The 14,767-nt window shown below is 44.7% G+C and overlaps 1 protein-coding gene and 1 pseudogene across 1 annotated transcript; one reads left to right on the forward strand and one right to left on the reverse strand.

Moving 5' to 3' along the window:
- Positions 1–8,712: 8,712 nt before the first annotated feature.
- LOC140223228 (uncharacterized) lies at positions 8,713–11,184 on the forward strand (annotated as a pseudogene).
- A 1,380-nt stretch (positions 11,185–12,564) lies between these two features.
- LOC117860044 (probable 2-oxoglutarate-dependent dioxygenase AOP1) lies at positions 12,565–14,300 on the reverse strand. The gene is made up of 3 exons (XM_034743245.2): positions 13,627–14,300; positions 13,160–13,484; positions 12,565–13,062 (listed from the first exon to the last, which is right to left on the reverse strand). Exons 1-3 carry the CDS (start codon positions 13,980–13,982, stop codon positions 12,787–12,789), a joined length of 957 nt encoding a protein of 318 aa, XP_034599136.1. The 5' UTR covers positions 13,983–14,300; the 3' UTR covers positions 12,565–12,786.
- Positions 14,301–14,767: the final 467 nt, after the last annotated feature.

Below are 14,767 nucleotides of genomic sequence, written 5' to 3' on the forward strand. Positions count from 1 at the left end.
AGACTACTTTAAAATCTATAAGGCAGAAGTTGAGAATCAACTTGAGAGAAAGTTTACGCATCTAAGGTTAGATCGTGGTGGTGAATATTTCCCTAATATCTTTGATGAATTCTGTGAGGAACATGGTGTTATTCATGAGAGGACGCCTCCCTATTTGCCTGAATCAAATGGGGTCGCTGAGAGAAAAAATCGCACGCTAACTGATCTGGTTAACACCATGTTAGACACTATTGGTTTATCTAAGGCATGGTGGGGGAGGCTTTATTGACTTCATGTCATATTCTGAATAGAGTTCCAAACAAGAATAAAGAGCAAACTCCATACGAGATGTAGGTTGGGAGAAAACCATCACTTTCTTATTTGCGCACTTGGGGGTGCTTGGCGAAAGTCAATGTACTGATTTCTAAGAAGCGCAAGTTGGGACCTAAGACAGTGGATTGTGTCTTTCTAGGATATGCTCAGAGGAGCATTGCTTATAGATTTTTAGTAGTTAAATCAGAGGTATTTGATATGCATGTTGATACTATTATGGAATTTCGTGATGCAACATTTTTTGAGAATATTTTCCTATGAAAGATATGCATAGCACTTCTAGATTTTCCTATGAGATAATTTCTGAACCAATTGCATCTATTGAGTCTTCTGAACAATCTGATGAGCATGAGGAGGTCATTGAGAAGGATGACAGTGAAGCTCCTAGAAGAAGTAAGAGATAAAGGTGTACCTTGTGGATGATACACCCACATCCGTTGCTAAGGCATTTGCATCTCCAGATGTAGACGATTGGAAAGAATTTTTCCATAATTATGGACTCGATTCTTTCTAATTGAACCTGGGAGCTCACTGAACGACCCTATGGCTGCAAACCAATGGGTTTTAAATGGGTGTTTAAGAAGAAGCTTAGGCCTGATGGTACTATTGAGAAGTATAAGGCACGACTTGTGGCCAAAGGCTACACACAAAAGGAAGGTGAAAATTTCTTTGATACTTACTTACTTGTTGTTAGATTGACCACAATTCGAGCACTACTTTCTTGGGCTACCTCATATGATCTTATTGTCCATTAGATGGATGTAAAGATAGCTTTCCTAAATGGAGAGTTGGATGAGGAGATCTATATGGATCAGCCTGATGGATTTGTGGTGAAGGGTTAAGAAATTAAGGTGTGTAAGTTATTGAAGTCTTTGAATAGTCTGAAACAGGCGCCTAAGCAATGGCATGAGAAGTTTGACAGAACTTTAACTTCTGCGGGCTTTGTCATAAATGAGGTTGATAGATGTGTGTACTATCACCATGGTGGGGTGAAGGAGTTATATTATGCTTGTATGTGGATGATATACTAATATTTGGCACCAATATTGATGTGATCAATGAGGTCAACTATTTTCTATCAAAGAGTTTTGATATGAAAGATCTAGGAGAAGCTGATGTTATTCTAAACATTAAGCTGATTAAGGATGAGAATGGGATTACTGTTTCGCAATCCCATTGTGTGTAGAAGATTTTGAGCCACTTTGGCTACATGGACAACAAGCCTTCTCCAACTCCTTATGATCCTAGTGTGATACTTTGAAAGAATAAGAAAATTGCGAAAAATCAACTAAGATACTCTCAGATTATCGATTCACTCATGTACTTAGCTAGCGCAACGAGACCTGACATATCTTTTGCTATGAGCAAATTGAGCAAGTTCATGTCAAATCCGGGTTCTGCTCATTGGCATGAACTTGAAAGGGTTATGCGCTACTTGGTGGGTACTATAAGTTATGAGATTCACTATTCTGAGCACCCTACTATGCTTGAGGGATATAGTGACTCGAACTGGATTTATGATGGTAATGAGCTTTATGCCATGAGTGGGTATGTGTCTGCCCTTGGAGGTGGTGCAACATCATGGAGGTCTTGCAAATAGACCATTTTGACGAGGTCAACCATGGAGGTAGAACTTACTGATTTAGATACAACTACTGTTGAGGCAGAGTGGCCGCGTGAGCTCTTGATGGACTTGCCTGCGATTGAAAAACTAGAGCCGGCCATACTAATGAACTGTAACAATCAAACTGTAATAGCTAAAGTGAATGTGCTGTAACAACTCTACCTAAATTAAGTGCTTTTAGCTATAAACCAGTGACAAATCAAATCCCTAAGTTAAGAAGTGAAATGACCTTTATAAACCTAAGAAGCTCCTTTTGGAGTTCGAATTAAAGCTTGAAATTTTTTTTATATACAAACTTAAGTTTCTGCCCAAATAAGAGTTGTAAAACTTTTAAATTTCAACAACTTTTGTTAAAGGCACCTTGACTAATTCGGGGTGGAAGGAAGTCAAAAATAGCAACCAAAGCCAGCTTGCCTAAAGGACCCTGAAAATCTCTTAAGTCCTGGAATTCGAGTTTTCCTCCATCTTTGCAAGCTTTCATCTCCCGTTTTCCTATCTAAACTCGAGTCAGAGCCTTAATAGAAGTTGTAGTACCTCGAGAGTGTTCCAACTTTGTTACACTGACCCAGATCCAAATCGGACCCGAACTTGTTCAAAATTCCGGTCAAAGTGAGGTAAACCAGTCAACTCACCCCTGGTGCCTTAAAAATCCTAAGTCTGGAATTCCAGATTTTTGGCTAACTTTGGCGTAAAATATCTTCGAATTCTCTCACAATCAAAACCGACACCTTAAACAAAATTTGAAGAACGATCAGAGTTGAACAAGTTTGTTTAAGGGAGTTTCGGGAGTTGTGTTGAAAGATTCGGAGAAGGATCGCTCCAAAGCTGGTCGGGCTTGCTGCCCGAAAGGAGCCTCGATGCCCGCGCGCCCGAGCATGTTCGCTCGCGCGCCGCGCGCCGCGTGGCCGCCGGCCACCGGCAGCTCGCCGGCGCCCTATCACCAGTGCGACAGCGACAGGACGAGAGCCACGGTGCCCAACCCGCGCCCGCGACAGGATGGAGCGAGCGCAGGGCTAGCCAATCGCCGGCCGCGCGCAGGTCGCCTTCCACCTGCCACGGCTCTGCTCCGCCAACCCTGTTCCGCCCGTTCGCCGAGAAAGCTGAGACGCCCCCGATGTCCCGCGCCTCCGCTCGCTCGCCCAACCCCCACGGTAGCCTTTCCGCCTCACCCACCCGACAGACCGGAAGCCCCCAGACGCGCGCCGCCCAAGGCCAATCGCCGCCGAAAACCACCCGAAGCTCCGCCTCCTCTGCCAATGGCGTCGTCGGCCAATGGCCGCCTTGCCCGAGCACTCGCCGCTCCCGGCCTTATCCTTTCCCCACCGGAGCCCCGCCTCAACCCTCCGCGCCACCCCGGCCCTATAAAAGGGAACCCCCTCACCGGCAATGCCACCCCTTGCTACCGCCCGCACCTGCGCCGCCGCTTTCTCCTCTGCGCCCCGCTTTCTCCTCTGAGCCACCGCTTTCTCCCCGTGCTACCGCTGAGCTTCCGTGGAGCTCACCCCTTTGCGCCACCCCACACTCTAGCGACTTCGCCACCACCCTCCAGCCGCTTCTTCCAACACACCAGCCGCCCGCTCCTCCGCGCGGTACTCGAGCTTGCTGGTGTCCGCAAGAAGCACCACCACCGCTGGACCACCGTCAAAGTCTCGCCGCTGCCCAAGCGTTAGCGCGTACGACTTCCCGCCCCAGCCTACTCCTGTTCGACCCCAAGGCTTCACCGGTAGACTTGGAGGTAAGCTACTTAACCTCCCTGTCCTTTCCGTCTCGCCCGACCCCTTTTTTTTTTCCGTCTCGCACGACCCCTGTCCTTTTTCGTTTCGCTCGACCCTTTGTTTCGGTTCGCCCGACCCCTGTCCTTTTTCATTTCGCCCGACCCCTTTGTTTCGGTTCGCCCGACCCCTTTTCTTTTCGTCTCGCCCGACCTTTTCCCGTTCGCCTCGCCCGACCCTGCCAAGTTTCGCCAACCCTTTCTCCGCCTCGCCCGAGGGCTCGGTTGTAACTTTTCCTTTGACCCGAGGGTATCGGTGAAATATTTTCGGGGATTCCTCTGTGTTGAGTCTGAGGACCTCGGTACGGTTTTCCTTAAACCTGAGGGTCAGACCCTAAGTTTTCCCCAATCCGACCCTCTCATCCTGCTCTCCACCAACAGAAGTTGAACTCCCCCACCTTTCCTGTAGCTTTGCTACAAGTGTCCATGTTAAAACATGAGTGTGTTGAAATAACCATCTAAAATGTTTAACCCCTGCATTGCATTTCCGTGTAGAGTTGAATCTCGCCGACGGAACGTAGGAGCTTCATCCAGCACCGGAAGAAGACCCCGCCGAGGAACTGCATCACTGCGAGGGATGATTGTTGCAGGACCGTGAAGTGTGCTTTATGAAATGTACTCTTATTGATGTCTATCCGAGCTTTCCTCCCTAGTGTGCCCTTTCCCTTGAGTCTTCCCTCATGGTGTGATACAAGGACTCCAATTGAACTCAGGTCATCAATAAAGTCAACACAAAACTCAATGACCTTTGCGATACTTCTTTCTGGACGGGCACGATTATGAACATACTTCTTCAGAACTATCAACCTCTTGAAAGGGAACATATTGTGTAGAAATACAGGATCGAGAATAAAAATATCTTCAACAAGGTGGACTAGAAGCTGGGTCATGATATTAAAGAAGGAAGGTGGAAATACCATCTCAAAGTTGACAAGGCATTGCACCACGTCATTCTGCAGGTTTAGTAGATTGTTTGGATGAATTGACAAATCATGTTAAGGAATGCACATAGCTTCACGATTGCCATTCTCACATTCTTTGGTAGAATACTCCTCAGTGCAATAGGCAGCAATTGTGTCATTAGGACGTGGCAGTCATGGGCCTTTAGATTTATGAATTTCTTCTCATTAATATTTATTATTCCATGTATATTTGAGGAGTTGCCTGGTGGGACCTTGATACTATTCAAGCACTCAAACATGCTTTCCTTCTCTTCCTTGCTGAGAGTGTAACTGGCATGGTGCAAGTAATGTCCATCCTCTCTTTTCCGGATGTAGACCATATCGTTGTTTCATACGTTTTAGGTCCTAACGTGCATCAATTGTATCCTTTGCCTTTTCATATGTACCAAGGAAGCCAAGAATGTTCACGCAAAGATTTTTCATCAGGTGCATGACATCGATTGCATTACAAACCTCAAGGACTTCCCAATAAGGTAGCTCCTAAAATATAGACTTCTTCTTCCACATGGGTGCATGGACGTCCTCATCGTTCGAAATAGGTTGGCTACCAGAGCCCTTGCTAAAGACTACCCTCATATCCTTTATTATAGAAAATATACATTTACTATTATGTTGAACGGGCTTAGTACGTTTTTCTTCCTCCCCTTCAAAATGCTTCCCTTTCTCTCTTAACGGGTGCTTAGCAAAAAGAAATCGATGATGGCCCGTATACATAACTTTCCTACAATGTTTCAAATACATGCTGCAAGTATCATCTAAACAGTTCATGCAGGCTCGATATCCCTTATTTGTCTATCTGGACAGATTCCCAAGCGTCAGCCAATCATTGATGGTTACGAACAACAATGCTCGTAGAATAAAATTCTCCTTTTTGTCCTCATCCCACGCACGTACACCTTCTTCCTTTCATAACAGTAAAGGTTTATCAACCAATGAACTTAGGTAAACATCAATATCATTGGCAGGTTATTTTAGGCCTTGGATAATTATCGGCATTATAATGAACTTCCGCTTCATGCACATTTAGAGCGGAAGGTTGAACATACATAAGGTCATAGGCCAAGTGCTATGACCACTACTGAACTCACCGAATGGATTAAATCCATTTGTACTTAAACCAAATTGTATGTTCCTTGCATCCATTTCAAACTCGGAAAATTCTCTGTCAAATGTTCTCCACTAGGACCCTCAGCGGGGTGTCTGATCATTTTATCTTGCTTACATTCTTCTTTATGCCAATGGATAAACTTTGCATGTACCTTGTTTCTGAACAAACGGTTCAAACATGGTACTATAGGGAAATACCACATTACCTTGGAACTTTCTTCTTGCTGGCCTGCCTCTCAACATCACCGGGGTCATCTCTCCTAATCTTAAAACCCACCGCTTCGCAAACAAGACAAGCCTCCAATTTTTCGTATTTCTCACCACAATAGAGAATACAGTCATTAGGACATGCATGTATCTTTTGTACCTCCAAACCTAGAGGGCAAACAACCTTTTTTGCTTCTTACGTTGACGGCAATTTGTTCCCCTCGGAAAGCATATTCTTTATGATTTTCATTAACTCATCAAAACACTTATCAGAAACTTCATTTTTTGTCTTCCATTGCGGCATTTCTAGTGTGGTACCCATCATTTTGTGCCCATGTTTGCAATCTAGGTACAACAATTTCTTATGATCATCTAACATACGGTCAAACTTCATTGACTCCTTCACATTCTCGCAGTCTTCCTTTGCATCTCGCAACACTTGACCAAGATCATCGGTAGGACCTTCTTCTACAACCATCTCTTCTTCAGCGTCGCCCATTGCAGCATCTGCAAAGGCACCTCCTTGTGTCCAGTTAGGAATGTAGTTATTATCTTCATCATCATCATCGTCTTCCAACATAACTCCTCTTTCCTCGTGCTTTTTCCAAACGAAATAGTTAGGTATGAATCCCGAACTGTATATGTGGGCCTGATAGTCTTTCTGGATGAGTAATCCTTCTCATTTTTGCAAATTCAACATGGACAACAAATGAAACCAGATGGTGGTTTGTTGGACTCTGCTAGATCGAGAAAACTATGCAAGCGATTAATGTACTCCATGGAGCATTTGTCCACGCTGAACATCCATTGCCGATCCATACAAAGTATTACCGAACCAAACATGTTCTGATCATCCATAGAATTATACATGAAACATAACAAACATGATACAAATTTCATTAAACTCAAATGTTATTGAAAGTTTAGATAGAAATACACAAATTTAAATTTCAGACCCAAACAACATGATACACTACGACAAACTCAAATGTTGCTGAAAGTTTAGATAGAAATACACAAATTTAAATTTCAGACCAAGCAATATGACAAACCATCCACTGAGTACTATCTAGGAGGACTTTAAACATCCTTGAGCTGCAAAGATAAAGGTTTCGCTGACCCAGCCTCATCCTATGGTTTATTTGTGCCTCCTACGACGGTAGTACTCAGTGGACCTGAAACCCTCGGGATTGGCGGTGGAGCATAACAACCATCAAAATGAGGTTCCTGACCCACCGCAAGAGCATCTTCAGGATATCTTTCCAAATAACAAAGCATTGCTCTTTCCCACGTGCTCATTTTCTTCAGCTTATCATGAGGGCCAACTATGTTTTCCCTTTGCCACGAGAGGAACGACGATCGCCCCCACCCTCGCCACTACCTCCAGCAGCAGTAGCCATCTCTATGTACCACAATTTATTTAGCTCATATTTGCAAATGACTAAACTATGAACAAATTATATTTTTCCCCACAATTTATTTAGCTCAAACATAACATATAAATGAAAAATTTCTCCATTGTAACTTATTCTAAAAATGAATAATTACATACTTGTATTTCATCTTATTATCTCTATGTACCACAATTTACCTCGCTCATATTTGCAAATGACTAAAATATGAACAAATTATATTTTTTCCCATAATTTATTTAGCTCTATGAAATTATTCCTCTAACCTCATATCAATTTCTTTGACTAATACGAAACATAGCATCCAAAAAATTGTAGCTTACTCTAAAAATCACAAATATGAGCTCTAAATAACACATGCATATAAATGAAAAATTTCTCCATTGTACCTTATTCTAAAAATCACAAATTACTCTAGCTCTAAAGCATAAAACTTAGTATACTAACTATGTATCAAGAGAGGATGAAGTTTCTAACCTTTAGAACACTTGATTGAGTTAAATCCTCACAAAATTATCAAAAATTCGGCAGCATCTCCCCTATTTTGCCATGAATGGATGAAGCCTCAGCTGGAGGAAATAGCTCATGTAGGTGGAAGAAGACGCCTGATTTATAGAAAGGAAGTTAGTACCGGTTGGAGGCTCCAACCGGTACTAACGGGTAGGGGTGGTCCCACAGGGTATGCCGGGTGGGCCACGGCATACCCTGAGGCCTAGCACTTACCTGGTAAGTAGAGGTCAACGGGAGATGATTCTGCTGCTTTGACGCTTGATTGCAAGGATTCAACTACCTGCGAGACCAGACGGGCGACGATTCAGCTACGAGTCCACCACGGCCCACCAGCCCACGAGGCCACGACTCCTCCCGTGATCCCGTCCTCCGATGGGGCGCACAGCTATATGTGCCGATTGCCTATTAATCTGGTATACGAATACGATTCGCCCATGATTCGACACGCCGCATGCGAGTCAGGCGACGTCTCAAGTTCTTGACGATCCCTCCGTCCGTCCGCCGCCACGATTCCTCCGCTCGCCACGCACCACAATTCCTACACCACCGCACCAGGGCCAGCGCGTCTGTGCATGGTCGGAGTCTTCTTCTGCAGACTGCGGCAACCAGAAGCTAATGCCGGAGCTTCGTCCACAACGAGGTTTAAGATTAATCTATCTTCTATTTTTTTGTTATTTGAAAAAACTTATGTTCTTAAATATTTTTATTTATGTATGTATGAGTGTTTTTTTTATTTATTTTGCTATAGTGTCTAGGTAGCTGTCGCACTTACATTACATAGACATTTTTTTTCAGAACGGTTGGATTATGAAGAGAGGCGGAGATATTGCATCTCTTTTTTAGAAACACGCAGCAAAGAAGGCAGCAACAACTGCTGCTATTTCAAACACTGTCACATCTCCAGTTGAAAATTTTGCGGAAGAACAGAATCAAGAATAGGATGGAGTGATAGTTGAAGAAATCACAGATCCTGTGCCCTCACCTCCGCAACCACCCGCATCACAGCCGCCGGTTTATGACATCAATCACCTTCCACGTGATCCAAGTGAAAGGTAGCCCATTGAAAGTTATCGTGTTAATGATCAAGATGCAATTCGAAGAGCATATATTACTAAAGGTCCATTCAAACCTATTAATCATGATTTTCCATCAAGAAAAATTGGAGGTAGGGATCGCCAATTCAATTTTGTATGGATGTATAATCATGAGTGGCTTGAATATAGTATCAAGAAGGATTCTATGTTTTGCTTTATATGCTACTTGTTCAAGAAGGTTACTGGGTCAAATACTTTTATTGTTGGTGGATGGAATAATTGGAATATAGGAAACAAAGCACTTCTCAAACATAGTGGTTCTATGGCACACAATGCAGCTCAGGAGAGATACATTGGTTTTATGAATCCCAAGGTAGCAATTGATTATCGCATTGAGAAGTGGACTGATGAGGATCTTCGTCTTTATAAGAAAAGGTTGACATATTCACTTAGATGTATCAAGTTCCTTTTGCATCAAGGATTGGCATTTCGTGGACATGATGAAAATGAAGAGTCTAGCAACAGAGGAAATTTCATTGAACTTTTGAAGTTTCTTGCAGAAAATAGTGATGAAGTGAACAAGTATGTCTTGAATAATGCTCCAGGTAATTGCACCTTAACTAGCCCAAAGATACAAAAGCAAATTATTCATTGTTGTGCCATAGAAACTAGAAAGAAAATAATTGAAGAACTTGGTGATGAGCCCTATGCAATTTTAGTTGATGAGTCTAGTGACATATCACATAAAGAACAACTAGCTCTTTGTTTACGTTATGTCGATAAACTTGGAAGGCCTTGTGAACACTTTATTGGAGTTGTTCATCTAGATGATACTACCTCTTTGTCACTTAAGGAAGCTATTGAGGGTTTACTTGTTAGTCATGGATTGACTATGACTCAAATTAGAGGTCAAGGTTATGATGGGGCCAGCAATATGAAAGGAGATATCAAAGGGCTAAAAACATTAATCTTGCAAGAATCACCTTCTGCGTATTATATTCATTGCTTTGCACATCAACTCCAACTAGTTCTTGTTGCTGTTGCCAAGACAAATACTGATTGTAAGAGCTTTTTTGATCAAGTATGTATCTTGTTGAATATTATTGGAGTTTCTTGCAAGCGTCATGGTATGTTTCAAAATGCTATGCTTGAGAATATCAAGAAAGCACTTGAGTGTGGTGAGCTTGAATCAGGGAGTGGATTAAATCAAGAGATAAGTTTGCCTAGGCCTGGTGAAACTCGGTGGGGCTCTCATTACAAAACTATATGCAACATCATTACTATGTATTCCTCAATCCATGATGTGCTCATTGATCTTGGTGATGATATTTCACATAAGGATGATTGGACAAAGATACATTTTGTGCTTGGAGCATTTGAAACCTTTGAGTTTATTTTCTTTGTGCACTTAATGTTTGTTATTCTTGGATACACAAATGAGTTATCCAAGTGTTTGCAGAGAAGGGATCAAGATATTCTTAATGCAATCTCCCTTGTTAATGTGGCAAAGAATAAAATGCAATAGTTAAGGTCTGATGGTTGGGACCACTTCCTTGAGAGGGTCACTTCTTTTTGCATTAAACATGATGTTGAAGTTCCTGCTATGGATGGTGATTATGTGCCGTATGGAAAATCAGCAAGGTATGCCCGAGCCCGAAACCAAACAAATGATGACCATTTTAGAAGAGAAGTATATATTGGTGTCATTGATCAAATTAGTCAAGAGCTTGATAATCGGTTTGATGAGATCAATATGGAACTACTTTCTTGTATGTCAGCCTTCAGTCCTTCCAATTCATATGCTTCGTTTGATGCACAGAAGATACGTAGATTGGCTGAATTTTATCCTAAGGACTTCTCCAACAATGATTTGCTAAAACTTGAATTGCATCTTGATAATTATATTAATGACATGCGACGAGATGATAGCCTCAAGGGTCTAGACAACATCGTTGATCTCTCAGTTAAGCTTGTTCAAACACGGAGGCACAAAGTATATGATATGGTTTACTTGCTTCTTAAATTGATATTGCTTTTACCAGTGGCAACAGCGAGTGTTGAAAGAGTATTTTCTACAATGGTTAAAGTGAAAACAAATTCAAGGAATAAGCTCGGTGATAGTGTTTTGGATGATTGTCTAGTCACATTCATTGAGCGGGATATTTTCTTCCAAGTGGACCAAGAAGATATAATCAAGACATTCATGTCATTCAAAAAACAGCGGGTAAACAAAGCAGACAAGTAATATTGTAAGTTTTTTATACTATATTTCAAACTATTTATATTGTGATTTGTTATTGTTTCTAGCTTAATCTTTGAATTTATCAAATTGTAAATGGTTTTATTAAATTGCATAAGTTTTTTCGGCATACCCTATGGTAAAATTCTAGGTCCACCACTGCTAAAGGGGGTCAGGGGGGTTCCTAGGGAACTAGCCGTTAGACCCGGTACTAATGCTTACATTAGAACTGGGTCAAAGACCAACCGGTACTAAGCGTCGGGACCAATGCCGAGTTTTTCAGTAGTGATACCATACCATGCTATTTTTTCTTCTTTGGATGATACATACACCAATAATCCCTTACATGAAATAAATGAAGGAGATGAGCGTGACTCAGAGGAAGATGAAGCAATCTATGAAGGAGGGGAGTGCAAGTCAGAGGAAGATGAAGCGATCCATGGCGATGATGGGATTGGTGAGGTCGGCGCAGCAGCAGCAGCCTTCGTCTTGTTGTTCCTGGGCTCCATGGATCGTCGGACCAACAGAGCCTCCCGCTTTATTGCCGGTTTCTGCATCTTGTGCTGCTGCTGGAGCTTGTTGGGTGGCGGCCGTGCCTGCCGGGTGGACAAGGGCAAAGGGAACACCGACCGCTCACGCGTGGGCTTGGTCGGCTTGGGCATGGTGCCACTGGCAGGGCGGTGGACATAAGAGGTGAGCTTGTTGCAACAATGGTATTGGTAGTAGCAGGACTTATTGGGATCCAGCACCACCACGTCCCACTCCCTGCTGCTTTTGCTATTGCTGCTGCTGCTGCCGTTGCCGGTTGGGAAGCACTAGTAGAGAAACGACCTTCGATCCGTGTGCCCACCTTGCCTTCACCCACTGCTCTGCTGGCCTTTTCCAACACACGCTACCCTATCTTGCCTAAGCTGTTGCCCGCCGCTGCGGGCGTCCGCTTGCCTTAGCAAGTTAGCAATCATCGGCGCCTCCTCCCGCTGTATCCGTTCTCATCTTCCTTCGAAGCGTGGTCGCCAGACCTCTTCCTCTTCCAAACGCTCGTGTGCCCTGCACGACAAGTCGCCGTGAGGAACGACTTGATCCGCTCGATTTGGGTGGACAGGGCCATCTTGGGCCTAGAGAAAATATCCGTTTCTTATTAGGGCTGTTCCTAAGCCGTTGCTGATCCAAACACCCGGAAAAAGAGGGCTGCCGACCACATCCCGCCCACCCCTCCAACCAAACATTCACTAAGATCCTCCTCTTAGAATCATATGACCATGTCACACTTTATTGCAACTGTTGGTTTATTTTTTTGCAAGAGTTGTTAGCCATATTAGCAAATGTTGCCTAACATTGTGCGAACTGAAGCTTTTTAGGGGACGTTTGGGCATTGTCAGTGCTATATATCAAAATAGACCTTCAAAGGCCAAATAAAATTACCCTCGCCACCTGTAAATGTTCAATTTCAGTTTGTGAACTGGTATTTAAGGTCAAAGTTTCAATAGATCAACTGTACTAGTATGCAACTTGATTAAAACGTCACTCTAGGTAACTGGATATAACAACAGGGCATTCATAATGATAGCGACTTCGGAACGGATGGACAGGCTGACATGCGAGCTGCGATCAAACCACGGTGGTGGCTCCATCCTTCTCCACTCCGCAGTACGCTTTCAGTGGATCCTCCAATTTTAGCCCTTCCTCCGAGTAACGCCACTTGGAGTACTCTTCGTGCTTCAGCGGGTTGTACGCCAAGGGGTGCTCGGCGTCGACAAGGTCATCCAAAGCGCGTACCGCGACGCCGTCCTTCTGCCGCCGGCCGAACAGCACCGAGAACCGCTCGCGGTTGCTTGGCGTCCTCACACGGTGGAGGCACGCTGGCACGCGCCCGTTCGTGACGACCTGCGCCGCACAACACACATACAAACGCGCAACGGCGTGAGAATCAATCGAGGAATCGTGACGGCGCCGATCGAGAAGCGCGAAGGGAGGATCGTACCCTCAACTGCTCGCCGGCGATGAAGGCGAAGGTACCGGGCTCGGGAGGGACGGCGGCCCAGCGCCCGTTCCCAACATGCACCTCGAGCCCTTCCACCTCGTGCTGCACGATCATGGTGACCATGCTGTCGTCGTAGTGCGCCTGCATGGACATGCTGGTCTCCGTGTCCGGCGGCACGCCGTAGTGCGACATCCGGATGCCTTGGCCGAGCATGTCCATGTGGGCGGCTACACTCTCTCCCCGAGCGCCGAGTCCCTCCAGGACCAGCGTCTCCACCATCTCCTCCAGCTTCCGAATGTTCTTGGCGAACGACACGATCGTCTCACTAGGCATAGCCGGACACAACGAAGAAACGGATTAATATTGTTTCCCCCAATTCAGAACAGAGCATGCATGTCAATTTGAGATTCTCAAGATGGCTGGAAAAGACAGAGGACAAAGGATCAAGCGTGTGCGTGTGGTCTCACCAGAACTCCGGGTTGCCCTCCGGCCAGAGGAAGTCGGCGAATTCGCGGACGTTGTCGGCGTTCGTGGGCTCCCCGACGCGGAGGCTCTCCCAGTCCATGCCGGGGCGCTGGCCGATGTAGCCTCTGAACATCCCCTTGGACGACACCGTCTGCTGCTTGACCTCGAGCGGGAGCGCGAAGAGCTCCGGGAGGGCGCGGCCGAACAGCGCCCGGCGGAGGTCGGGGTCGAGCGCGTCGTGCGCGACGACGACGACGCAGCCGTGCGCCACCATGGACGCCGTCGCCGCCGCGCGGGCGGCCTCCCACCCCTGCCCGCCGGGCACCACGCCGCGGAGGTCCACCCTGGCGATCTCCATGGCTCGCAGCTCTGCGCCTTCGCCGGATCACGGGCGGCGCTTTGGCTTGTGCTGGATCTTGGTTCGCGTGATGTGAAGTAGCTGCAGAAAGTCAACGGGGTGTAGTGGCCTAGTTCATCATGTGACACCGCTGGGGGCCTTGGCCTTTTGTATACGGACGAGCGAATCGTGCTTGTCGTGGCCTCGTGAGCAGCTCAGCAAACTTTTATTTTTGTGTCAACTTTGTCCAACTTTAGAACACGCAAAGTGCACTAAACAGCACAAAGAAACAAAATTCGGTGCAAGGCAAGAAAGAAGACGAACTACAAAAACTCCATTGCCACCTGAAATTTCTGGTCTCGAGATTTCAGAGAATTTCAACTTTCAAGTATGTTGTACTAGTCTGGCGCCGTGAATAATTTGACACTCAAACCACCTCCGGCTAGTGATAGAGACTAATAAAGTTGTCTTGGACATGTCGCTATCTTTAGGAGACTAGATTGATATATCTTGAGAATAATAAAGTCATCTTAGGCATGTCACTATGGATGAATGTATTGCTTACCACCGAAAGAAATAGCCTGTATTAGGACACACAAGACTTGAAACCTAACGTGGATCCCAACCGTAGAAGCTACTCCAACCCCAAATATGTGTACATTAAGGCATCGACTGTAACACCCTAATTTTTCATCATTTGCAAGTCAATAAAATTTATTAGGATTTTCTAGAATTTATTTGAGCTTGTTTAAGGATTTAAGGATTTTCTAAGGTTTTATTTAATTTTCAAAGCATTTATTTGTTTT

This window comes from Setaria viridis, chromosome 6 (assembly GCF_005286985.2).
Source record: "Setaria viridis chromosome 6, Setaria_viridis_v4.0, whole genome shotgun sequence".
NCBI classification, from domain to species: domain Eukaryota; kingdom Viridiplantae; phylum Streptophyta; class Magnoliopsida; order Poales; family Poaceae; genus Setaria; species Setaria viridis.

Coding starts and splice junctions, on each gene's coding strand:
- LOC117860044 (XM_034743245.2), bottom strand. CDS start 13,982: ATGGAGATCGCCAGGGTGGACCTCCGCGGCGTGGTGCCCGGCGGGCAG. Junction 13,485..13,626: donor GAGGGCAACCCGGAGTTCTG/GTGAGACCACAC, acceptor GGCTATGCCTAG/TGAGACGATCGTGTCGTTCG. Junction 13,063..13,159: donor TCGCCGGCGAGCAGTTGAGG/GTACGATCCTCC, acceptor TGTGCGGCGCAG/GTCGTCACGAACGGGCGCGT.